Source organism: Syngnathus scovelli, chromosome 20 (assembly GCF_024217435.2).
Source record: "Syngnathus scovelli strain Florida chromosome 20, RoL_Ssco_1.2, whole genome shotgun sequence".
Classification (NCBI taxonomy): Eukaryota; Metazoa; Chordata; class Actinopteri; order Syngnathiformes; family Syngnathidae; genus Syngnathus; species Syngnathus scovelli.
In genome coordinates this window covers 8597099-8624792 of record NC_090866.1, presented here as the reverse complement: position 1 = coordinate 8624792, position 27694 = coordinate 8597099, and the positions used below count along the sequence as shown (strand labels likewise).

Sequence of the window (27694 nt, the reverse complement as noted above, 5' to 3'; positions counted from 1 at the left end):
AAAAAAGACTTTCGTCTTGTCAGGGTTTTCTGTATTAACATATCCTTGCAAGAGCAGCACGACCACCCAGAGGGCGCGTGCACAGGTGAGTAAAATCACGAGGATATATAGTACAGAAGGTCACGGGATTAATCGGGGGAAAAAAATCATAAAAGCAATTCAATATTAACAGTGATTAAAAACATAAAACGAGTTTTGATTGGATTTGGGGTGGAAATGATAAACACCAAATTAATGTAAAGGAAAATAAAAATCGAATCCAAAAGCACGGGGAAGAAAAATGCCAAGCAAATTCAACAGTCAGATTAATGTTGAAAATGAAAACATTCAATCGTAGCCAAGAAAATATGTTGCATTTCAAAATAATTTATGTTCTAGTAAAAATCGAATGTTTGAAAGAAACATGCGTAAAATGCACTCCTTTTGTTTGGAAATTCGCATTTAAATGAAAAGAAAACATTAAAAATATTTTGAAACGCGCAAAAACATAATAAATCCATCCCCATATCAAAATATTCCATCCAAACTCTCTCCGCGTATCATTTTTTTTAACAAAATTATTTTTTTATTTCCGACACAAAAACGCAAATATTCGATATAATGCAACTTACATTTTGGGGGGGGTCTTAAATCCGTTTGTCAAAATAAAAACAAATTTTAAAAAAAAAGACGGCTGTTATAGGGGGCGGAAAGCAACAAGACGGTGAAAGCGAGCAGAGGCACCAAGCACAAACGGGTGAAAAATGGAAATGTCCGCAAAAAAACGGAGGAAATTGTTGAAAGCAGCACGTGCTTCCTTATCAAGGCGAAGATACAATATTTATTCCTGGTCTCCCGGGATGCCCCACTCCGTCTATTGTCCTCCCATTCCTCAGTGCTGATGCTTAATTTTCAAAACTTCTATATCACCAAGGGACCTACGACATCAGCCGAGAAATACCCTGCAAGTACAAAATCCGTGAGCCAGCCCCGTCCGTGCAGAGGGGAGACGCTCGCCGCCTTGCACCAGCTTTTCCCTGCCCTTCCTACCCACACACAGCACGCGAGGGGAGACTTTTCCATTTATCGCACATTTTGGGGACTTTAACGCCTTTTTTTTTTTTTTTTTTGCCATTGTTGGAGAGGAGCGGGGGGGAAAGCAACGGGTTACTTTGGAGAAACACACAATGTCAGCGACCTTCCCGGGACTTGTCCACGACGCAGAGGTACGTTATTTACTATGGTATGCGTAAAGCGGATTTTTTAGGGGTAAATATATTTGGATCTTTAAATTTTACAAATTTAAACAGCTAAACAGTTTAAAAAAAATGCAGGAGTGCTCCAAGAAAATATATTTTATCAGTATGTGGATGATCGGATGTGTTTCTCCATTGTGAGCAACGGGGAGCAGCATGATATACTAATATATCATTTTTTTATTTGAATTTTTTTACAAACTTGCGGAAAAAGAGAGTATAAGAAAAAAGCAGATGATAGCTCCTGTTGCGACGGAGCGCTAGTTTGCCTCCCGGGCTTGCAGGTGACATCTCCTTCAGGTGTTTAAAAGCGAGGCACTTCGAGAGTGTAAGCTGTGTTTTTTCGGAATGTGTGGGGTTTTTTTTGTAAGCCAGTGTGAGGAGACAGCTTGCTGATGCTAAATGACACGGTTCCCACAGCCCGCTCGTCTTTCTTATCCCGCAGATACGTCACGACGGATCAAACAGCTACCGGCTCATGCAGCTCGGTTGCCTGGAGTCCGTGGCCAACTCCTCGGTCGCCTACTCCTCCTCCTCCCCGCTCACCTACCCGGCGCCGGCGGGCACGGAGTTCGCCTCTCCTTATTTCTCGGCCAACCACCAGTACACTCCCCTGCACCACCAGTCCTTCCACTATGAGTTCCAGCACTCCCACCCGGCCGTGGCCCCAGAGGCCTACGGTCTCAACTCGCTCCACTCGGGTCAGTACTACCAGCAGATCCACCACGGCGAACCCGCAGACTTCATCAACCTGCACAACGCTCGCTCGGCACTCAAGTCGTCGTGTCTAGACGAGCAGCAACGGCGGGAACTGGGCTGCCTCGACGCTTACCGGCGACACGACCTGTCGCTCATGACGTCACACGGCTCCCAGGCCTACGGCGTCGGGATGCACCATCCGGACCAGAGATTGCTACCTGCTGCCGGCCTGGGCCTCCCTGCCACTGCAGACGACCTGCAGGTACTTGTGACTTCCAATATTTGCACCAATCAAAATCAGATTTACTGCAAACCACGACACGAACCGTCATGCAAAGCTTTTCCTTAATTGAGGCATATTAGAAAAAAATAGTCTAGTCCAATCAAAAACAGTCAAGTGTGACCCAATGCATACTTCAGTATGACATATATAGTATTGTGCAATTGTCTTGATTGTGGTCTAGTTTAGTCTAGTCTAGTCTAGTCCAGTGTATTGTGGTATTGTGAAGGCAAATAGTTGTAAAGTTGGCCTATACATGTAATATATACAAGATAGGTTAGAGTCTAACAGTATAATATATAATTAACTCTTAAATAGTCTTTAGTTGGGTAATCAAAATACAGCCAGTCAATTATAATTGGAATACATGTGTTAACTATAGTACAGTCCAGTGTGGTCACCCCCCCCCCCCCCCCCCCTCCCCACAGCACCCGTGCCCCACTGGCCTACTATTATCAGCACCCCCCCCCCCCCCCCCCCCACCTCCACTACAACCATAATTCCAAAATATGAGTGGGAAGGAGGGCGCCAGATGTCTGCCAGTCTGCCGACCGCTCTTTGGAAAGCTAGTGAGGTCTATAAAGAAAAGAGAATAATGCTGCATATCATCTCGAGATCATTTGCTTGCCAGCAAGTCAGGAGGGGAAACTGAAACGAACGTGACCCTACAACAAGTAAATGTCAAGTCTGCACGGGACTGCGCCTCGGAAAGCCAGGCGTCTTTTTTTTTTGAAAGGTTAATTGACTGGCAGTCTATACAATCCTCGTCAAATCCGCCCTTTATTTTTCCACATGCACACGTGACCTAGATTTTTACATAATTCTTTTGGATGTAAAGTAGTGGAGATGAAAACTGCGTGCGCGTGCATGTGCGTGCGTGCGTCCGGCTAGCTGTTGAGGCGAAGAAAAGCGGCTAGTTTCTCTATTCTCCGGTCAAGGGCGGATTAAGGGATCGGGGTTGACGACACAATACCCTGCTCGAGCACCATAAAGCACCGTAGTTTATCCAATTACAGACTTAACGTCAATCAACTTTGTCACTTATGCAGCGACATCTGAGCGGATTTAAACAAGCTTCTAGTTAAACACGTCGCCAAATTATTTCGGCTGCGTTAAGTGTATTCGCCAAAATCTTTTTTTTTCCTCCGTTTTTTTTTTATTGAAAAAAATGACGATAGATTATGATTAAAATGTGACATGCAGGTATTTTTTGAACTCATGAATCTAAAATTGACCTACATATATATTCGTCCACGTTACAGCAGCATTTAAAAATAATTTATACGAGTATATGTTTTTGTTATACATTTATTTAATTGATTTTATTTATTTCTGCTTAAATTACACCGTGTTTTTTTTTTTTTTACGGAGAAATAAAGCTCATATTGACTGAGGGTATAAAACCAGCGCAGTTTAGGTCCTTTATCGGGTAAAAGAAAGAACCAAAGGGTCCGTGAACCTGAGCTCGCACAAGGCGTGAACGGAACAGATGCGCCTGTATGGTTCCGTGGAGCCCACTGTCATCTTTTGAGCGCCTTAAAGAGATTTTCATGCCGAACAAAAGCAGCTGCCACACCTTTCCCCCGTCACTAAGCTAATTCATGCAAGACCTCTGCGTTTTGTATATTGATTTTATAATCACTTTAGCTTCGCAATGGAATAAAAAGAAACAGAGCAGGAGCTGGTTTTATGTATAGCCTACAATACTCCCCCCCGCCCCCTCCACTAAAGGCGAACTACAACACAGTCGCTTCCCCCCCCCACTTTATTATAATCGGGGAGTTTTCTGCGTGGGCGCGGGCCTTGAGGCTCGCACGAGGGATTAAGTGTTGCTGAATATAAAGAGCGTGTTCTTCTTTCTTGATGACACTGTTGATAGTGCTGATCTGGACCAAAATGGCGGTGCTCGCAAATGCACATAGATCTACAAGAGATACTCAAATTATGTTGTTTTTTTAAATCTAAAAACTGATATGACCTTCCCTATCCTTATTAACCTTTATAAAGTTGAAAAAAGCCTTAATATTTACCATGTATGTGCTTCATATCTAAAATAATCGCAATTAGTCATTAATAGCTCTCATTCAGTGTAATGTTTTATAATTGCGATAAAACTCACGTGCATGTGGAGCTTTTTTTTTTTACTGAATTTCACTTCACCAAAAAAATCTGCTTACCCCAAATATTTTAAAATATACTCCAGTAACAAATAGTATGTTATAGTACAATAATAGTTATCATTTAAAAAAAAACTGCACACAGTTCACCTGTAGCAATCAAATAGTACGCGCAAAATGATTTTGAGCATCCCATCCGTGTTAATGAGTGCGCGTCTCCACAGGGCTCCGTGGAAGCGCAGTGTGGGCTTGTGCTGAACGGCCAAGGGGGCGTCATCCGGAGAGGTAAGACCCACTTCCACTCCTCTGTTCTGTTGTGTTGTATTGTTGTATACCCCAGGCCGTGAATACTCACGTTCAGACACGACAAGACAAGACAAGACAAGAGAGCAGCCAGACAAACACGCCGGAACACACCCCACTCGTGTGCTGTCAGCATGTTACGCACATCACTTGTAACCATGCTGCTTCCTATTTCCGGTCTGAAATCACTTTAGTCACTTCATGCCCGACACATTGAGATGATCCCCTTTTATTTCATGCCAGTTGATTGATCATATATTTATTTATTACGCAGAATTAATTAAGGTGTGGACACGTGGGTCTTGCATACACACACGCGAATGTTATCAGATATAGAATTGGTGATTCAATTCAAGATTAGAAATAGAATTTATTGTAGGGATTATCACGAGGTAAAGCAAATCAAATTACAATACAAAACCATCACAGTATTTGGTGCGCCAGTATAATTATTTTATAATAGGCATTACCAAATGTTTACCTTTTCAAGAACAGTAGTTTTCTTTTTTCCTATGGACAAAATTAAATTGGTTGATTTATAAATGTTTTAATGGTTGTGTGATTGCATGCTATTTTATATTTTGACGTCACAGTAAAACGTGATTGATTAATTTTGGTCACCTGAAAATGATGTTTTACTAAATTAAACAAATTCGGTCATGATGTTTTTTTGTGGGTTGTTGTTATACATATCGATTTATTTAGATGTTTTTTTTTTAAATTTAACTGCATTTGTCACATAAAAGTCTAAGCTATTTTTTCTGTATTTTTGGGAACGTCCGGAGTTATTTGCGCGCATTTAGCTTGCTGTTTTTAAAGAGCACGTTTGTGCGTGTGCGTGTTTATAGTCAGACCGTTGTGCTTTTCCATACGGAGAGGAAAGCGGCATGTCTCCAGTTTAATTTTTCATCAGGCCTTCTTAGGTGTTGGGGCTTTTCTGTCGGATTGACGCGGGAATCCCTCCGCTATCACATTCGGTTAATGGTGCGCAGTATTTGGCCCTGAGCTCAGCCGCCGCAACCATCACAACCAATAATCTTTGCTTTAGCTCGCACTCCTGTATCGATAGCTTCTCTCGCCTCGGGCGCACGCTTTGATATGCTAATGAGGATCGGGGCTCCGGATTCAGCCGAGATCATATTAATGTTGTTCTTTCTGACTGCGGCTTTGCGGGCATGAATATTCACGTAACCCCCCCTTTCCCCCCGCACGCCAGAAGAAAATCAGTAAAGAAAGGCGCTCGCTATACTTAAGAGTCGTCTGCGCTTTTAATCACCCTGCGAGGCCCACTTCCGGTTCCGAGCGTGACATCACCACTTTTACTCGTTCCCGTTACGCGCTGTCAAGCAAGTCACGCGGCGGGCTTGTAAGAAGCTGTAAACATTGTTGTTAAACTATGAGAAGAATGACATTTGGCCCGTGTTCTTTTTCTTTAATTTTCGGCAAACTGGTTTTAAAACAGGCGCTTGATTCCGCGTGTGATCCCGCCCGCCGCTCGCGCCGCAGCCCGAGGCTACTCTCCGTTGCTTAAATACCGTTATCGCCTCTGGGCCCGCACGCTCCACTCGCTGCACTAGCAGCAATAGCTCGTTTCGATTGCCCTTGGCAACATAAAATACAAACTACTTTGTATCAAAACATTTTTAGGGGAATTAATACGATGTGAACCCGAGGCTTTCAGAGGCGCGCGCCCCTGTCAGAGCGCGTGAATCTGACAGACAGGTCACATATTGAAAACGGACATGCGCAGTATGATCCAGGTAGCCACTATGTCGCTGTCCAGGTGCTGAAATGCAATCGGCGCTGTGTTTTTACAAGTCGCCTATTTTCAGCGGACTTTCTGTGGCAAGGAAAGTAACACAGGCTGGTGCATTTGTGTGGATGGTGAATAATACATTTTGAGGGCTGAAATGTAGGTTAGAAAGCCTTAGTTGGTGGCCAAATATGTCCACGTTGGCCGCCCCGAAAAAAGACTGGCGTGGGTATCTTCGCCTGCAGCCCTTTTCTGCTTGGCCTAAATGGAATCTTTTCTTCCGATTCCATCACATCATGGCCTGATAACAAAGCGACACACCCCACTGTTAGATTTGATAATGAGGCAGATGAATAATAGAATATAGCCGACAGTACATCAGACAGCAACCTTGCGTTTCAGCTGCTTGGCACGTTAGTTTAAGTGAAAGTTGATTAATAATAGGCCTCCTCAGCTAGACTAGTCAATATTTTCTAGGGGGAGAGCAGTGAGACTTACTCAGATGCAGTTAATAATGCGTAAGAGCCTTCGCTAGAATGATTTATTAACACTTTTACATGCACAACTTTGTCAACTTGGTGGCGCGGTGATAACATACTGGGTTTGTTTGCATTAAAGCAGACAGCTCCGACCTACAAATATTAGTTTGACGCTCAAGTGCACGTGGAAATGATATTTTAATTATGAGAAATGGCTTTTTAAACTCTATGCATCTTGGAAATGGACAGTATTTATTTTCTGTTGGTGTCAGGAATTCTTAGTTTCAAACAAATAAATAAATAAATACAGATGATCCGTTTAGTAATACTAATATGCACCAATGATTTGCAAAATGCCCCCCCCCCCAAAAAAAAGTCCAAGGTATATCTGGGTTGACAGCCCACTTAACAAAATAATTAATATCTGATTTTGTCCAATTTTAATGATTTTCCACAAGCTACAAAGTTAATATAACCGCATAGGTTTATCTTTTTTTAATCTTGAATTGCATGCTTTTTTGACGTAAGAGTAAATTTAAATAATTCACGCAGTACTTAGTTTACTGAATTATATTTGTCATTACCTTTATTGTTTTGGCTCACTGACTTTAGCAATATTATATTTAAAATAATGTATTTTATTGTATTATCATTACTCACATTAAATATAATTACCAATTAGCCTATTCACAAACAAACTTAATATGATCATAGCAAATAAACACATTTTAATTATTTTCTTGTAATGCATTCTTTTTGATGAGCAGTACACTTTAACAAATGTTCTACTTTCTGTCACAGTTACCCAAAAAAAAAAAAATAAAGTTGTTGTGGTATTTTTGTTCTAACAAATTGTCTTGCATTTGCGTGCAGGGGGAACTTGTGTGGTGAATCCGACAGATCTATTCTGCTCGGTACCAGGTCGACTGTCACTCCTCAGCTCCACCTCTAAGTACAAAGTCACCATCGCAGAGGTGAAAAGAAGACTGTCACCACCAGAATGCCTCAACGCCTCTCTACTGGGTGGAATACTGCGCAGGTTCGTACAAAAATCACATCAATGTGACAGCTCTATTACTTTTTTTTTCGAGGGGGACTCGAGACACCACTTGCATTGAAGCCAGTAAGATCCAAAAAATGATAATAAAAATAATAGGGATCTTTTTAACTGTTTTTTTTTTCAGACAAATAGCAAATATTTAGTACTCACCAATACATTGTACTTTTGGCGTATAAAATATCTTTCAACACGACAGAAATTGTGAGTCAAAACCACAGATATGTCAAATTACCACAGTATAGCGCCACCTACTGCAGAGGAGGACTAAGAATGATGCAATGCAGTTCCACAACACCAAATAATACCCATTATGAGTGTCAATTGATCAAATATTTCCTGGACATACAGTATACTTTCCACACACACACTCACACACACTCTGCCGAACCACTACACTTCAATTATGTTGAATTAGAAGGTCCAAAGTAATTGCGAGAGATTGTAGAGCACTTTTTAGACGCTAATCTATCTAATGAACATTGAAGAGCGTTACATGAGTCTTTGTAGAGCTCAGATAAAAGAGAGGATATGCTGGTAGGGAAACGTTCACAAAGACTATTGGTGAGTCAGAGCCAAACCATGCTAGGATTAGAGGAACCAGAGGGTCGGCTGTATTATTGATGGGATGGAGAGACAGACGGGCCAAGAGGAGACAGGCTTTGTGAAATGGTCAAATAAGGTGACTAAACTAAAACATCGGGAAGAAAAACAATATACAGCTCTGTGCAATGTCAAATAAAGTATTGGTGAATATTTTAAACACTTTTCATAGGAACAATAGATTAGGAAATATTTTTGCTCGTGTCATTATATAAAACAAAGCTTTGTTTGGAAATTAGTACAGTTTGATGAATTTCACTTCAAACCCGATGATCCACATCCATTAGAACTAAGAAAACCTATATTGTCACATTTCTACATGGAACAGAAAATAAAAATGACATGGATCGAAAATAGTGTGTATTTAACGAAAGATAAATGCGCTAACAACAGAGAAGAAGCTCAATGGGAATTACAAAGTGAAAGCGCATTAAATATGCAAATGTGCTTGATTAAAGAAATGACGCTTATCCTCAAGGTGACATATAATTTATTCAGCCTTTCATTTACTATAATCCTGTTGTCATAATAAAATGAAATCCGGTCCGCTATATATCGTCAATATTGGAGCCAAAGCGAACAATTCCCAAGAAACCGAAAGTCCGAATATTCTAAAAATATGGAAGACGTGATGCTAAATTTGTTGACTCTTCCACAGAGCCAAGTCAAAGAACGGCGGCCGGTGTCTTCGGGAGAAATTAGATCGTCTCGGCCTCAACCTGCCGGCAGGACGGAGGAAAGCTGCCAATGTCACACTGCTCACCTCCCTGGTGGAGGGTGAGTTAGTTTTGATGTTTTCAGCTTTTATCCTTTTTTGGTCCGCATCCCTCTCATCACTCTGATGTGTGTATGCAGGAGAAGCGCTCCACCTGGCAAGAGACTTTGGCTACACCTGCGAGACAGAATTTCCCAGCAAGGCGGTGGGCGAACATTTGGCCCGGCAGCACAATGAGTCGAAAGAAACCAGCGCACGGAAGAAAATGGTTTTGGCTACAAAGTGAGAAGACACAAACTCCTCCACCCATGTACACAAAATAAACTGTGATTTGCGCTAGACTTGCACTGAGCACGAGAATATATTTCTACAAAAAAACATTAGCATGCTAATTCCCTGACTCATTTCTTTTATTTCCATCAGGCAAATCTGTAAGGAGTTCCAGGACTTGTTAAGTCAAGATCGTTCTCCTTTGGGATCCTCCAGACCGACACCGATTTTAGACCTGGACATCCAGAGACACCTTACACACTTCAGGTAATGGAAAAAAAAAGATTTGTCGTCATCATTGGTGCAGAATTCAAATTAAAATCAACTAATGTGCTTGTTTGGTCTCCATTGGGCCATTTGCCATTTACAAATATGGCAACTCTGCAATTTGGTACATTAGGGGGGCTCTTAGCAGAAAGGTCATGTGTGATGTCACCCTTTAGAAAAAGGTTTAATAATCTCCAAGTAATGAATGCTAGCAAGGGACTGGACTCAAATGTTAGCACAGCATGCAGCTGCTTGAAGAAACTCATCTGATCTCCTACCACAGGGATGGAGGAATTTTTCCAACATTATTTCCGAGATCCTTACATTTTCTCTATCTTCTTCTCCCCAACAGTTTAATCACCCACGGTTTTGGTACGCCAGCTGTTTGCGCCGCTCTCAGCACTTTCCAAACAGTCCTGAGTGAGATGCTCAACTACCTGGACAAAAACTCAAGCGGCAAAACAAGCGGACCGACCGATCAACAGATTAACAGCGGCTCGGAAAAGTCGCAGCTCCGCAAAGCCACCGAGCCGCAGAGCAAAGACGGGAAAACTGAAAAGACTGAGTAGTCCCACCCGCCTGGTCCCCCGTGCCTTGAAGCTGTGTGTGTGTATATTTATTTATTTTATTTATTGATTGATTTATGGACTTCATGATGTACACATGGACATTCTAACATCAGTGTGCCGTTACGGGGTTGGTAATTGCACAATACATACATCCACTCACGTAAAAGGGGTTAAAGGTCATTTCAATGTGCTGAATCAAAATAAAACTTGACTTTCCTCTGGTTTATCCAAAACGGGGTCACCAACCTTTATGAAAATGAGAAATACTTTTGGGGTACTAATTATTGTGAAGGGCTACACACTACTGAAATAATTGATTAACAGATTTTATCTATGTGAAGATACGGTTCAATAATTATTCATAGAATATGCAACATTTTATTTCGATACATTTCTGCAACTGTTTACATTTTGAAAAGCTTCATTCAAAAACATTCCAATGAAATCACAATCACAAGTGAGCTCCTTTTAAAAGAGGCCCAAGGGCAGCTCATGTGGTCCTTGCCCACCATATTGGTGACCCCTGACCTTCAACCATATTTGATTGGCAACTTTCTGAAGACAAAATCTATTGTAACACAACAAATAAATTGTTTTGTAACATCCCCACTCCACAAACCTTTGGCTTCATTATGAATTTCATCATCTGTGGTATAGCAGAGAATATTTTTACACAAGAGCCTGGTAGGAAGCAAAAGAATGTTCTGATGAGAATTTAATAAGATTTCTTGCTAAATTCTTTTGAGAACACATTGAATGTCCCAACACTGGCTATGACGTGTGAGTGGAAACATTTTTTTATGAGTTGTTATTTATATGGGGGGGTTGTAAAGTGCGAGATGGGTCCAAGTCAGCCATTTTGTTACAGTGACTCAGCAATCACTATTTCCTGTGCATGTCCATGTCTACCTTTGTACACTCTCGGAAAACGGCAGCTTTAGCCGACACAAGCTCTACGACTTGCTCATGAACATTTGTAAAGATATATATAAATATTTAAATAACTTTTCTTGTAGGATTTGGACTATATATATGTTAAACCCCCTACATTTAAAAAAAAAAAAAAAAAAAATGCTGGTGTTCAATAAATACAAGTTGCAATGTGTTCTATTATTTACTCGGGCCTCAATGTGTATGCAAACACGGACACGGTGAATATAAATTAATGAATTCAAAGTAAACAAATTTAACTCATAGTTTCTAATGCTGACGTTAAATCTAAAAACTTTCTTCGGAATGATGCGAGGAGCTACAAAAGCTTGTTTTGCTAGCACTCATGTTTGCTTTCATGCTGAGTGATTTATGTCAACTTAACTGTTGAAATAAATTTAAAGAAAAAAAAAAGATTAAACAGCGGCATTTCCATCCCACCTTTGTAGATGGTGTTGTTAGTATTTTAAAAATGAGGTCACACGCACTATACGTGGCATTAAAATAAAAAAATCACAGAGATGCCTACACTGGTTTGTCACATTCACTCAATATCGGAAAACTTCAAGTGGGGAAGTGATCTATCAATAAAGACAGTGATATGTCAAGGAAAGATTTGAAAGGTGTCGTATGCTACAAGTTTGCTGCTATTGTTAGATTTCATGCTGCTACACAGATATGGCAGGAAGGATTAGACGGAAATTCCTTTTAAGTAATTTAAGGACAATTAATTTGTCACAAATAGTCATAATGCTACTCTGTGATAATATTGAGTGATTTTTAAAATTAAATTCAGATTTTATGAGTCTTTGATAGAAGTGTCATTTATTAGGTTTTAAAAGTTACGTATTATTTCAACTTTCATATTGTGATGTTATTAGTCCCCATTTTATAGCCATGTTAACGTTTCATTGACATTTTTTTAACCAAATGATGAAGTAAATATTTGATGATTACAAAAAAAAACAACAACTGGAAGTATGTTTAGCATTGGTTGATTTTGTTCTCGACATAATAATGAGCACACGTTTGCTTACCTTTTTCTTTGTTGTCTTTGTTGCTATTTGACTTCGACAGGAAGGTACAGAAGAACTCGTCTTCGTAGCTTGCGGGGTTTTGCTCATTAGATCAGCTTGTTCCCAATATGTTCTAAAAAAAAAAGAAAAGAAAAGAAAGAAAGCTCTTTATTGTGAGATTCTTGCCCAGTTAGTCAAAATGTGTAATTGATTATTTTTCATGTTTTGCAGCCTTTATTGTTTAAATGTGGGCGTTCTATATGTATTGATGTAATTTAATAGAACTAAAAAAAAACCTGGCTTCATTTTTTTAGTTGTATTAAATTACATCAATTTTATTAGCTACCTGTGAACAGCACGACCGACATTCTGCACATGGAGATGGTCTCAACTTCTCAATACTGCAATATCATAAGTATTACATATTTCAGAGGATAAAGAATCTATGCCTAGTGTTTGTGCAAATAGTCCTTTAAAATTATACAACACAAAAATATCCAGTATAAAAAGCAAAGCAGCTTTGATGGTAGTAGCAACCCACAAGAGAAAACAAACATCAACAAAGAAATATTAAGATTCAGACAATATACACCCCCTCTCACATACACTCAAAAGTATGCAATACACTAAGTAAAAAGATGTTTGTTGATATGTGTGTTTGTGAAGAACATTTAATCTCTGGAGGAAATTTCCCTGCTGATTAGAATCATCCGCAAATCAAAATAAACTGAAAAGAGGGAAAAACAACTCATTGAAATTCTGTAAATGCACTTTAAAATCAAATTAGGCTGAATGTAAATCACATGAATAGTTATAATTAAATGGATTCAATCACATGATGCAATTTTCTTTTCACTACTACTATTTGTTATTATTTTTGTTAAAAACAACTCAAGCAAATTTAACCCCCTTTTTTTAGATTGTGTTGCCCTGGCTGCTTACTCGTGGTATTTTACTGCCATCTAACGGTCAAATGATGAACTGCATTACCTCTATTTAAACAACACTTGAAAGATGTTTGAATATTATTCTAAATTCTTTCATATGGTGAAAACTTTAACTTGCTCCCTGTTGAGTTTCAAATAAATACAACAAAAAAGGCCATGTGTGCTATATGTTATGTATTCTGATACATCATGTGTCAAAGCCCTTCAGGATAATAATAATTCATTAAATAGCAACACAAACATGCCTGCAGACCTCCAGACTGTCATGGCATCTGTCATTGCTAACAGTCATGTTCTCCTCCTCAATGTGTGTGCGTGCACGCGCGCGCGTACACGTCGGATAGAAAGCCAGACAAGAACTATTTTTTTGGCAGCAGGTCATTTTGAGGCTTTGCTTCTAAAACAATGTCAAAAAGGATGTCAACTCTCTATGACGTCACATCAAATACTCCACTAGATGGCAGGAATGCAAGGAATTATAATTAACCTGTGTATATGTACACTATCATATTTTATTTGGAAATTACAAGCAACCATTTGGTACCGATAGTTGCATGAATATTGTTGGACCACTAGATGGCAGCGTTTATACACATTTAAACGAAGGAGCGTTGACTGACGGGGGAATGATACTGCGAATTCGAATTCTTAATTTTTCATCTTTAGTCTATCTGGAGTGGCATCTACCTCAACTCTGTGATGAGATAGAGAGTTAAGTTGTTCTATTTGTTGCTGACAGCTTTATATCCTATTCCCCAGAAGAAGAAAAAATCCAAAATATCATAAATCAATATAATTGGAGAGTAAGAAGGAAGATGGCGTGAGGTTAATCTGTCACTATCTTTCTTTTTTCAGACGTGAGGTGTATTTTACACAATTTTGCAATAATCCATCCATTAAATATATTTGTGAGGACTATAGACTAAACAGTTTATATTCCAATTAATTTACGCTTAAGAAACCCGTATGTTACTGTCACAAATATCCAACATGAAACAATAGTGCCACCTACTGGCTGACAAATTACCTCAACACAAATCTGACTCAAGGTATATCTTTTAAACTTCTAATAACACTATAAATTACATGGACCAATTAAATAATAATTGTATGTGGGGAAAACATTTGTCTACTTGTATGGTTAATTACCAAGAGCATTAAAAAATTTGAATTGACTGAATTTGTACAGTTTAGTCTTTGGGGAGCTTTTACATATTATTGCAAGTATAAATACATGCAATAGTTCATTTCAAGTATTTTCCTGTTATTGTTGAATTTTAGTGAGTGTTTGTATACTTTGTAGTCGTCGTGCTGCCGCTTTTAGAGTCTCTCTGGGGCTTCCCTGTTCATCAAGTCTGTCTTTATGAACAGGGAAGGGGGTGAGACGAGGAGATGGAGGGAGGGTGGGAGGGAGGAAGGGAGGGAGAGAGAGAGAGAGAGAGAGAGGCTGAGGGATGTGACACTTCTTCCTCTCTTACATTCGGTTTACGGACAGCGGAGAAGCAGCGACCATGCTGTGGAAACTAGTTGAGAATGTCAAGTATGAAGATATTTACGAGGTAACGTTGCCATTCTTGCTTATGGAATTTTGCTGAAATGAGATTATTAGGCATGCTTTATTTAAATGCATGCATATGTGATTTGTCTGCCAGGTGTTGTAACTTATAGGCCAAAAAAGTGGCATGATCATGAATGGCATTTATTATTTTTGATGTGTTGCTTGTGGATTAAATGCACGTTATTTGGAACATGAGAGAAATGAGGGGCACAATTTAAAAAATTAATTTATAAGTTAAATATTTTTGAAAATGGTGTTGATGGAATGTTATGTATTTTCAATTCAAAGTCTAACATGGGCTATAACATTAAAAAAAAAATCATAGTTCAGGCGTGAGATGCATGTAAATCATCTTGGCTTTTATCCCAGAAGTATAATAGAAGAAAATAGCTAAAATGCTGCAGACTGAGAGGCGAAAAAAGGGCCCCTCGGCAGAGCCCAGTGGGAGAGCCTTGTCTCGTGCCGCACATGGCCTCTCTCCCACGGCCACAGGAGTTTAAGGGAGCGCCTAATGTCATTAAACAATCCCGACGCGGAGGGCATTGTGTGAGTTTAGTGCGCCTTTTGACTCCTGACATGGTTCACACGAGACCCCCACGCGCCACGGAGTGCATGGATAGTTTATTTGGGATAATTGGTTGGGCTGACTTCCGTTTGTTTAACTTATTTTGGAAGTTGTAGCTGGTAAGGTTTTATTGTGTGTTCATTAAAAAACATTGTCACGATTGCAAATGAATCACGATTGGCCATTAGCTCCAAAATCAGGTTTTTATCCAGAATGACAATTATTAGTTTCTACAATATTACAATATTGAAAATATAAATATTTGTTTAAATGTAGTTTGTATAAGATAATGAACAGTTTTCCCAGATTTTCATTGTCACTTAGAAAACCGGGTTCAATTTTAAGCCCTCCACTGATCTTTGAAGGCTTCGGTAATGAGCCAAATATGTGCCAACAGGAGAAGATAAAACTTTCGGCCTTACTGCCATCTATGTATAGGGATAATGACAGCAAAAAAAATTGTAAATAAAATGTTTCAAAAGGTGTGAATGTGTTTAAATGTGCACAAGTAATTAAATTATTTGAACATGGTCTCTCCAAATCACGGATTTTCACTCATTTCAGGGTTCAAAATGTACTCTTACGAAAAAAAAACAATATTTGTATTCTCCTAAACAGATCAGTTAAAAATGTATCTGTGCATCTCAGAAGATGCTTCACTCGTGTCGCATTAATACAGTTTTGATGTAAATCTCAGTCATGAATAACAATTACACGGGGGAGGGTAAAGGGTGTGAAGAGTGAGAAAGAGAGAGAGTGGAAAAGAGGGAGGGAGAGAGAGAGAGAGAGAGAGAGAGAGAGAGAGAGGAGTCAGACCCTGGAGGTGTTTGCTGCAGCATATGCCCGGGTTCTTCTGGACTAAAAAGTTGTCGGTTCGGCTGGATTTGTTGTTTTAGTGAGGCTGACAGCGGTTTTCCAGATGTTAGTCCATTCTTACTGCACTGCGGTGAGTTTTTGCTCATGGTTATTGTTTGTAGTAAATTTGTCTTCAGGCTCTTCTTTTTTTTTTTTTTTTTTTTTTAAAGTTTCTAGTTTTCTGTGCTTCTTCAAGGACCGTCATGACGGGGTCTCGAGTCACAGCTCACGCCTGTCCCAATTGGGTTCGGTATCCCACGCGGGGCCCTACTCCAGCGCACCGCCCCTGTCCCACGCACCATCGTCGGACTTCCAGCCTCCGTATTTCCCACCACCTTACCAGCCGCTCGCCCACTACCAGAGCCAGGACCCCTACTCGCATGTCAGCGATCCGTACTCCTTGAACTCTCTGCACCAGAGCCAACAAGGCGCATGGGGGGCGCGGCAGCGGCAGGACGCAGCCGCGGAACGGATGGACAGCTCGTCGTTGTTGGCCCAGCCTCGGGCCTCGCTGGCGCAGCTACCTGGGCTAGACCCACGGCGGGACTACGGTGGGGTGAGACGGCCCGATGTGCTCCTGCACGCCGCTCATCCGGGACTGGAGCCCGGTATGGGGGACGGACTGTTGCATGGACTGCACGGCATGGAGGATGTGCAGGTGAGTCGAAAGTCAATTTCTCTCAATGCGTGATTAATATTTCTATTTTTGTATTTTTTCGATTTGTATTTTATTTTTCCAAGTCCATCCATTTTTTTTTCCTGCATGGAATCTTTGCTCTGTTAAACGACTAGTATAGATCTAACACTGACCAAAAAAAAAATAATAATACTGAGCTCTACACATTTTACTTTAAATGCCACAATCAAATAATTGTTAATTTTTTTTTAGCGGGATCAGAGGTCAGTGAATGAGGTGCACCCTTAGGGGTGACCTCTGAAATAATGCAGCTGTGGTCTGACCCAAAAGGGCCTAAGGCTGAGAACAGGAGTCTGTTGTAAAATAAATTGACTACATATATATAAACATATTTTAATTGAATTGTATTTGGGCTTTTTAAAGTTAAACTGTGAAGTCTGAAAAATGCACTGGACAGGAATAAACGCATTAGGCAATAAATTGTAGGAAATAATGTTTCTGCTGTTTTTCTATCGTTTTATTTGTAAATGTAACCTAAAGTGATTTTCACATTTATTGCCAATATTTTATTGTCATTAAAAGTCATTTTGATTTTGTCTGGTGAAGGCTGGTACGTTTAAAAAGCCCAAGGCTTAATTATGTGTGACGTTTACAGCGTGAACTGTCAGTATACGACAATCTTATAACGTTGGTTTGTATGTGTCTTGATACTGACAGACTATCGACGACACCAACGGAACCAACATACTGGATCAATCTGTTATTAAGAAAGGTAAACTGCATGTCGATATGTGCAGTATAAATGTGTGTTGTTGAGTGTGAGTCATTGGACATACATGAATTATCAAATATTATTTTTTTTAAAAACTTGAAAATGAATAAACAGCTGGTATTGCATGACTAATTCCTAATTGGTGACATTCTAAATTGGAGATTATTGCAAATTGAACACCTCTGAAATCGATTTATTTACATAGCCGTCAAGTGTACCTAATGGGGTGACCGGTGAGTGCTGTATTACTGGAAAGCATTAAAGTGGAGTTCCAGTGGTAAAAAATGAGCAGTTGTTCCTGCTCAGTGGCTCCAGGATGGGGAGGCTGTAAAGCGGGATAACGACCCCCTTTGCTCCCGCCTGCAGAGCGCCGCTGACAGGCTGCCACGCATGCAAGCGAGCCGCTGATGATGCGCAATGATTCAGTCGTGGGATGTTGAGTGACTGAGCTCCCCGCGGGGCATTTAAGCCGCTGATGTAATAAATGGCACCGCTCACGGAGATCTCGTGAGCTCGTTTAGAGCTAATCTGCTGTATTATCCCCTGTGGAGCTATCAAAAAAATAATAATCACACTGGCCACGTGCATGCATGCATGCGCCTGCTTGGCCGTTATTTTAACGCCTAGTGTGAGTATTATTATGAATGGAAATAAGATGGAGCGGCAATTGTTTGATAAAATGGCAAAAGATGGAAGGTTGGATCAGTAGCCAGAATTTTGCACCTTGAGAAGATTAAATTAATTTCTATCTCTTAAATAACATCATTTTCTTGTTTTGTTTGTGAAAGAATGGTAGGGAAAATGATACTTTGACAAAGCTTATAATAATGATCTGTTTTGATTGACAGCGCTAGTTTGCAGCATTGAGGAAAATATTATGAACAGCTTTTATTTTTAGTTTAGTTGCATTTTCAAAAAATATTATGTTTACTTAAGATAAAAATATAAGAACAGTTTTCACGCACCTAAATCAACCAAATGTGATGATGCACATTTTAAATCAAAACGTGTTATTTATTTATTATATTATATTGAATTTCAGTCATGCTAAATTGCCCAGCAACTAATTTAATAAAAAATGCCCCCTCTTTTTTAGTACCCATGCCCCCTAAGAATATCGGTTCGTTGATGCTGGGCAAAGACGGCCTGATCGGTGGAGTCAGCGTCAACATCAACGAACTGTTTTGTTCCGTACCGGGTCGGCTGTCCCTGCTCAGCTCCACCTCCAAATACAAAGTGACCGTTGGGGAGGTGCAGAGGAGACTTTCCCCGCCCGAGTGCCTCAACGCATCCTTATTGGGGGGCGTGTTGCGAAGGTACACACACACATGCACTTCTATGCAAATCTCACTTTGAAACACACACACACAGATCACTTTAAACATCCCTCGTGGCATGCTTGCTCTAAAAAAAAAAAAAATACATGCTGTGTTATCCAAATGTTTACATTATATTCCTATTTTTGACAGAGCAAAGTCCAAAAATGGTGGGAAATGCCTGAGGGAAAAACTAGAGAAGATTGGACTGAATTTACCTGCTGGGAGACGCAAGGCTGCAAATGTCACGTTACTAACGTCACTAGTTGAAGGTGATTATGATAATCGTTATTTGAAATTTATAGGCTATATTTTTTTTCCTCATAAAAGGGCGTGGCCTGATGTGAGCCTCGGATGCTAAATGAATTTGATAAAACAATTGAAGCAACAATAGTAATTATTATTTTAGATTTGATATTTTCAATTAGCCTTGTTAGCATATTTTAATAGTTGAGCAATTTCTAAAAATTATTAACTCATTAAAATAAATTCTAACAGAGGCTCAACAACTTTATATATTTTGATGAACAGCAATTGAAATTAATTGCAAACCCAAAAGTGGGCTTTTTTTTTTTTTTTGCGGATGTACCCACGCTGACTCCCCTGTGCAGGCGAGGCGGTGCACCTTGCCCGAGACTTCGGCTACATCTGCGAGACGGAGTTCCCCACCAAAGCCGTGAGCGAGTACCTCAACCGGCAACATGCGGATCCCAACGAGCTCCACACGCGGAAAAACATGCTGCTGGCCACCAAGTGAGTTTGATGGTTCATTTTGATTAGATTCTCTTAAGGCTACTCTGCTGTTTTTTTTTTCCCTGAACAATTCTAATTAAAAAAAAAAAAAAAATGAACGGCAATATTTTTGTACCTCAGCCCAAAGCAGCGGGTGCTCCCACACTTGACTGTCCCTCCACACAAAAACATATTGTTGCTATTTAATTTGAATGACATTACCTCACACATTGGGGTGAAAAATAGGCCATTCATCACCTCCAAATGGGGGGGGGGGGGGGGGGGGGGATTTCTGGTTGAAGGAATTAGTGAGAAATTAAATCCTCCTTTCATTTTTCCAGGGCCCTCTCTTTGGTCCTCCTCTTAAAGGATGGCCTGAGGGAGCAAAGCCTGCTGTGTGCTACAATATATCCGCCTGGTTCATTCTGGCGCAGTGAGCATGGCAATGACATTTGGATATGAGATTTTATTCATAGTTTTAACCCGGAATAAAATCTAATGTTTGATGATGGAAAATATCACCAGTTAATGCAAGAATTCCCTTTTTAAATTGCCCGGATAGTTCTAATATTAAAAGTATTTTATTTCTGCCAAATGTCAGCCCAAGATTAGCAATATCGGTCTTTAAAAGAATCGTTTTATATGTTTGATATTGAACAATTAGAGCTCACTGACATTTGAAAATATTTATTTGACCCTTTTTCTTGTCTTTCAGGCAATGTACTCATCTCCATGTAAAGTTACTTGGAGTCATGCATTTGACAAATACAATGTCAGGCGTAAATATATTTAGGATAGCAACAAAAATAAAAAATAAAAAGCTTGGTATGGCTGATGTGCTCACCGGTGGATGTTTGATGCTCAGATGTGAACGTGCTCCACCACCGTGTGTTGGTGGTGCCTCTTAGAAATTCATTATTTATCAGTGAAGTGTTTCAAGTCATCAGAAAACAACAGTGAAGGCCCTAAAGTGTAGCCCGGGGTGGAGACTTCTTCTCTCTACTCAACTAACCCCAGCTGGGCTCGGCCTGCACCGCCTGTCACTCATTTGCTGCAGTGCTGCCCTTAGGCCTCTATAGCGAGTGTGTGTGAGGGGGGGGGGGGGGGGGGGGGGGGGGGGGGGGGGGGGGGGGGATTGCAGAGATCCCTTGAATATAAATTGGGCCCAAAGCTCAATGAAAAATGATGCGTTTGAATTTAACAAGGTGTCTAAAATGAGATGTTAAAAACCTATCGCCCCCCCCCCCACCCACCTTAAGGCCTTCAAATAGACATCCTTTGTTGTGCCATTATTATTTGGGGTTATTTCAAAAGGTTGCCCTAATAAAAGGTCAGATGAAATTGTTAGCTGTGTTTTAAAAAAAGCGCTAATAAAATAGAGTATTTTTGGATTATGTGGATTATTTATACAAATATTTTAAGGTGATCTAAAACTATGACATGTTCGCATGTGTTAAATCGCTCGAGCACAATGCAATTTAATATTATGTTTTAATAACCAAAGCAACAAATAAGCTAATCCACAGTTTTTGTTTTGTTTTATTAGGATTTGTTTTTTTTCAAAAAGGTCTCCAGAGAAAACCTACTAGATGAAACATTAGATACACCGTGGCAAAGTGCTTTTAAGTAAACTGCTAAATTTAAACATGAGAAAAAAAGCACAAGCAATGTCACATTATCTTAAAAGTGGGGGGGGAATAGTGTTCAACTTGAAAAATTATACTTTTATAATTTTGTTTTTGTTCATTTTGACACGAATTGTTGATGTATGCACTTTAAATGCCCAATTTTTCCATATCACGATTTCTGTTGCCATTGTCTTTGATAAATGGGTCACAATATTAGCATAATATTAGTTAACTTTAGGAATTATGGCAATAATAACTAGTATTGCAGGCCTTGTCAAATATTTTTAGTATTCTATACATCGAGGGACGCTGAAAAATGAGTAGTGGGCAGCAAATGGCCCCTGGAGAGCATTATGGACACCTCTACCAGGTTACTCCTGAATATCTAATATCCGTTGAAGTCAACGGTGATCACTCTCACAGCAGCGCAGCCCTCCATTTCTCTGAGCCGCCCTTTCTGACATATCACTGCATTTCTTCCTACAGACAGCTCTGTAAAGAGTTCACAGACCTGCTGGCCCAGGACAGGACTCCCCTGGGCAACTCGAGGCCCAGCCCCATCCTGGAACCCGGGATCCAGAGCTGCCTCTCTCACTTTTCCTTCATCACACACGGCTTCGGTTCGCCCGCCATCTGTGCTGCGCTCACAGCCCTCCAAAACTACCTCACCGAGGCACTCAAAGGACTCGACAAGATGTTCCTCAACAACCCTCCCAACCGTCACGGGGACAAGGGTGGCGAGAAAGAGGAAAAACAACGGAAATGAACCGGACGGGACGTTGTTACTTGCAGCTTTACGCCACCGAGACTGACTCACTGGCCTGCATGAGGGAAAAAAAAGGGAGGAAGAAGTTCACAGAGGGATTGCTCATCTGTATTACCTTCTTTCACTCCCTGAGGACAAGATGGCATTCCATCCATTTTGCTCCAGCATCAGACCAGATTGCTGTGTGCAGCAAGAGACATTTTGTGTGCGCTTTGTGTTTGTCTTCACGCAACAAAAGCATTGTGAGTACGAAGATAGGTTATCTAACGATAAAACAGATTTGTCTGGTTACTACACACAAAAAGGTGTGGGGGGGGGATGGGGTAATTTATGTGTGTACATATTTATTTATATTAATTTAAACGGTTGATTTTGTAAATATGTGCCAGCTATTTTGGAGTAGGCCTATTTATTTGTGATTTGATCTTTGTGAGTTGCCAGTGGGTGGGTGTGGGGCGGGGAGGGGAGGGGGGGGATATAAGGACTCATCCAATGTTTTTTCTGTTCTTATAGAGCTGTTGTCATGGTGCTGATGATGGGTAGACATGCTTTGAATTGTCCTGTGCTTTCATTTCTATCACATTGATAATAAACCATGTGTTTTATTATGAGTTGGTATGCTGCGGGTACCTTTCCTCCATGAAAACGCTGGCTGGAATATTTATAATGCTCGTACTGGATTTCAAATATGCACTGATTGGATGATTCCATTAGAAAAGAAACGTTTTGAAAACGAAATCTGATGAAAAGCCAAAAAAATGTACCAAAAGAAAGACAAATATATTTGGTCATAGTCTCTAAATGTAACAAAGTTCAACTAAATTAGCAAAACAAGCAAGTCCGGTCACATGACACTATCTGCTGCGTTTTGAATCAAATTTAAGAGGAAGAAAATATCACAGAATACCAAAATTATATTTGCAAAACAGTGAAAATGAAAAAAATTATCATTTGTTCACAAGGTTTGATCTATTTTTTGCGGAGTAATTTCAATGGCTTCATTTGAGGAGCAAATTTCTATTTTGGAATTTTTTTTTTTTCCCTAGGGACCCAAAGCAAGCCTTTTAACCAAACAATACAACAATATATAATAAAATATAAGAGAAAGTTTGTTTGTTTTTGTTAAATAATGTGTATAGAAGTATTTGTAGCGAACCAAAGCTAAACTGAATAATGAAATAAATAAATAAATAAATAAATAAATAAATAAAATGAGGTCACTCCCAGTGCATCATAACTAATTTCCAGTTCTGTAAATTTAAAAAAATAAATAAAAAGGGTAAATTTTCTGACACGTTCTCCACTTTCAAAAATGTTGATGTTACACAAACTATAATAAATTTAGGTTAGCTTAATATTAGTGTCACTAACATTACTGTCGAGCAGAATATTTTATTTTACCCAACACTGCAATACTAGCATCTTATCAAATGTTCTTTGCACACAATAGCTATTTTAACTACAACACTAGCAAAACTGCTACTGGTAATAATAGACCAGATACTGGTATGTCATCATGCAATGTATTCCAGAGCATGCACACAGCAGGATGGATTCCAGCGAGATAATTGGCTGCATTCTGGAGGCCTCTCACTCGCACGTGCGTAAGGGGAAAGGAATTGTGCCTTGGGGGGGGGGGGGGGGGGGGGGGGAGAGGGGGGGCTTCTGTGTTGGCTATCTTCTCCTATGGTGGCTATCTTGCAATGTACTAATGATGGGCGAGCACGTGACAGCGCCGGTTCGAGCAGAGCGAGATTTCAAAATCAGGCTTTTTTTTTTTTAAACAATCCACATCGGTAAAAAAAAAAGATAGCAAGAGGGAAGCGAGAGAAAGGGAAGGCGAGAAGGAGCGAGTGATAGCGGCAGCCTGGGGCTTAGCGTGACCCGTGGAGTGGAACGTCGTGTGACGCAGGTGCAGAGTTCAGAACCTGCACGTCCGCGAGCAATTCCCGTTCAACAAAAGGAGAAGCTATTGAGAATCAGTGGCTACACAACAAAGACAGGTCTTACTGGACTAAACATTGCAAAGTGAAATTTTCAAAGCCCTGGATTTTATTTGATTTTTTTTAGCCTAACACTGCTAGATAGATAAGCATAAAGCATACTGTGCATCTTCTATTATATTGTTTTCATGAAAATGTCAAGGTGCAATACTTTAAGGTTGAAAGTGATCCAGCTGTGAAAAAAAAATGTCCATAACAACTCAGCTCATCCATGTAGACGTTACGTCTTGCATCCTGTGTCACCCTGTCATTTGGACAGAAAGTGAGGAAGCACGTTGCCATCAGCAAAGCCTTGCAGCTCTTTGTCACCCAACGGGCTGTAAAAATTCTTATCCAACACACACACACAGGTTATCCAGCATGCAGACAGCCAAGTGCAGGTCGGGAGTAATTCCTGCTCACAGCACTGTGCTGCAGGCTGTGAAGGCGCTGGATATTTCATTATTCATTAATTTACTGTTTAACAAATCCTGTCATTACTGAGCTAGAGCTGATTTCTTTCTCTCTCACACATGCACAAAGAAACACACACACACTCAGAGTAGCGGGTGTCAGGCGTTGCAAATCGGCCTGTTTGATCCTGGCCTTCTCAACAAATGTGTGGAGAGCCATGAATAATAAAACGCAGAGCTTTGGTGGAACGAGCAAGCGTGACACTACCACAAAAAAAAAGCCCTTTAGCGTGTAGCAAAAGTCCGCTGGGGCCCGCAATAGACGCCCGAGGTTCTTTATATGTAAAGACAAAACTAACAGTTGGCACAAGTGTGATCGATATGAAAGGCAAGCCCCCCCCCCATACTGAAGGTAAGAATGACATTTTCTTTTCTTTTTTTTTTGCATAAAAGAGCACAGCTGCTGTGTATTTTATTCCCTCGTAACATTAATGACATGTTTGTCGTTGGCTCAAGTTCTCAGAGTCATGAAAATTCATTTGGTGTTAAAGGGAAAGGGCTAAATTAAAAATAAATAGTTGATTATGAATACAATTGTGATATGATGCATCACATTAAGAACAAAAAAATTCTTTTTAGATATCAGAAACACAAAAGAAAGTGCATCTCCATTATTTTTATCTGAAATTGTTTTATCAAAAACTTTTGACTTCCCTCTAGTTCAAGTTAAGGGGTCATCTTAACGTGTGCATTCATTTTGCAGCAAAAAAAAAAATCTTTCCTTAATCATTTTGGGCATAAATGGGATGGGGGGGGGAGCCAGACTCAAAAGCACAAGACTGTAGTTAAAACCTTGAAAGCGTGACACACAAAAGCCAAAAGGGACCTGACTGACATTCCAAGGAGAAGGAAAGCGGCGGGTAGCTGGCCCTCACCTACACCCTGACCGACATCATTAACACGTGACATATGTAGAGCTGACGAGGAGTGGCTGGAGGTCGTTCGTGTGTCTGCAGGGCCCGGCCCGGCCGAGTCGAGCAGCTCTTCGGTGTCTGCCGTTGAGACGCAACGTGCGGATCAGTATGCATGACGGACAATGTGCATGGATGGTAGCTTAGGGCGAGGTGTGGGTGGGACTTATTGCTGTATTGGGAGAAGGAGTGCGGGTGGGGGTTTGGGTAGGGGGGCTGGGAGGGATGCTAGCAGTCAGACTCCCTTAAGGACTGTTTGAAGATATTAAGTTGAAGTGACACAGTGGCCACTGCTGCTACTGAGGCAAGGCGCCTTCTCCAGACGGCTCAAGGTCACAGAGGAGGACACGCTCCTGTCACCAAGCCACTAATGCTCATTTCGACATGGCAACATACAGTACAATCGTACCGACGATAAAAAACGACAGATTATGCTATTCAACCTTAAAAAGAACAAAGACCAACTGTATACTTGATGTGTTTTGCCTTAAAAAAAAAAGGCACCACTGCCATCTACTGTAGAGGATGTGCAATTACACTATTCTAACTAGCCACCGAGCTGCCACAACCCACACAATTAAAGTTTATTTTTTAATAGTAATAATTAAATATCCTGCGTTCCATCCAACCCTCAACCCGCCTCCACCTTGCCCAATATTCATCCACCCTACAATCCCTTGAGAACTGGTTGTTATTAGATGTGCTTATTGTTTGAGGAATTCTTGGGTCAAAGCAATTACAGACAAACAGGGATGGGGGGGGGAATTCATTACGGAATTATTTCGATCCTGCCAAAGGGTAAAGCAAATCAGTAGCAATGTGATGACAAATATTTAGCTGTAGTACATAAAACTAGTTAGAGGAGAAAAAATGCAAAACTGATTACTGTATTTTCCAGACTATAAGGCGCACCGGACTATAAAGCGCACTTTCCATGAATGGCCCATTTTAAAACTTTGTCCTTATATAAGACACACCGGACTATAAGGCACACCACTAATGCATCATGTCAGATTTTTAATCCAAATCATTCTCCATTTTATCTTCTTTATTTTAACTTCAGACCCAACAAATTACTTTATAGTCACAAAATAATGATCCATAGTCGTTTTGATTCATGATTCATAGTCTTCAGCGGGCCACTTATGATTGATTTCATGACACAATGCTTCAGGCCAGTTTAAATTTAGGAATTTGGTCCATATATAAGGCGCACTGGACTATAAGGTCGGCTTTTGAGAAAATTTTTGGTTTTTAGGTGCGCCTTATAGTCTGGAAAATACGGTAGGTGCTACTGAGCTCTGATTTAAGTGTCAGTGTAAACAAACATTCTCGTACCAACACATATGACAGTCCTTAAAAATCTCAACTAGGCCATCATGACAAGACTAAGAACATTAAAAGCAATCAAACCTATTTTTCAGTCTCCAGTCTTAGCATGACAATGTTTGAAGCCGCACTTAATTGATTGACCCTGTTAAGTACCCCCTCAGAGCCTGCTGGCATTATGAATTGATTTACTTTCAAAAGAAACATTTGCACGCTTCCTCTTAATCCCTCCTTTTAAATAAACAGAGCGCTTGTGTCACTGGGGGAAGCGCTCGCTGTCCATTTACGTTTTAGTTGAACAAGTTAGGTGTTGACTTATTTGAGAAATCTTCCATAATATGAAACCAAGTCCGTGTCAGATCAATTTAACCCGCAAAAATCACATCAGATTAACGAATCTAGCTTCCATCTTGTCCGTCCTTCCACATTATAATGTAAATGCATTGCAAACAGGTAAAGCGTGACCACAGATTTGGCAACAGGAATTCGGGCGAGATAAGAACACGTCTGATCATTTGTTATCGAAGAAGATGATGAGAGGGGAGTGGACGGGGGGGGGGGGGGGGGGGAGTGTATTATCTGCGGTGTTTTCAGATATAATAGAAATTCATCTTTGGCTCACAGACTGCGTGAAAGAGAGAAAGAGTTTGCCTCGGGGCAATGGAGGTCTCTGCTCGGTGTCTGAACAAAATGCCTAGTCTGATCGAGTGAGCAAGGCCGTGAACCGACCATCTGCCCCTATAGCGTGGAGCCCCGCCTCATAACACTTTTAATACTCTAGACAGGGATATAACCACCAGTCCAAATCCACAGGAAACAAAAAAACTAATTTGAAAGAATTGCAGCGCAATTAATAGAATTATTATTTTTTTTCCCGAGAACGTTGTTTCAATTAATATTGCTAGCATGTGTGCTAAATTCGCCGAGTGA

General features: G+C 40.3%; 2 protein-coding genes and 1 long non-coding RNA gene across 5 annotated transcripts in view; 2 read left to right on the top strand and 1 right to left on the bottom strand.

The window, feature by feature from the left end:
- The first annotated feature begins 790 nt into the window (after window positions 1-790).
- On the top strand, window positions 791-11452 carry tfap2d (transcription factor AP-2 delta (activating enhancer binding protein 2 delta)). The gene is made up of 8 exons (XM_049756921.2): window positions 791-1205; window positions 1681-2196; window positions 4556-4616; window positions 7740-7905; window positions 9185-9303; window positions 9382-9523; window positions 9665-9778; window positions 10131-11452. The coding sequence occupies exons 1-8, from the start codon at window positions 1167-1169 to the stop codon at window positions 10345-10347; spliced, it is 1374 nt and encodes a 457-aa protein (XP_049612878.1). The 5' UTR covers window positions 791-1166; the 3' UTR covers window positions 10348-11452.
- The window catches only part of LOC125990166 (uncharacterized), a 30300-nt gene continuing 12239 nt past the window's right edge, over window positions 9634-27694 (bottom strand). Inside the window, exons 2-3 of one of the 2 annotated variants that reach the window (XR_007488830.2) lie at window positions 12315-12426; window positions 9634-9772 (exon numbers count right to left, since the gene is read on the bottom strand). This is a non-coding gene — a long non-coding RNA (uncharacterized lncRNA). The remainder of the gene's footprint in view (window positions 9773-12314; window positions 12427-27694) is intronic. The other variant, XR_007488831.2, reaches the window with a different exon arrangement.
- Window positions 14711-22680, top strand: tfap2b (transcription factor AP-2 beta). 2 transcript variants are annotated; one of them, XM_049756923.1, is made up of 7 exons: window positions 14711-14799; window positions 16415-16876; window positions 17573-17627; window positions 18724-18943; window positions 19097-19215; window positions 19555-19696; window positions 21790-22680. In XM_049756923.1, the coding sequence occupies exons 1-7, from the start codon at window positions 14752-14754 to the stop codon at window positions 22067-22069; spliced, it is 1326 nt and encodes a 441-aa protein (XP_049612880.1). In that variant the 5' UTR covers window positions 14711-14751; the 3' UTR covers window positions 22070-22680. The 2 variants fall into 2 exon arrangements, with proteins under 2 accessions (XP_049612880.1, XP_049612881.1); XM_049756924.2 differs by lacking the exon at window positions 14711-14799 and adding an exon at window positions 16147-16309.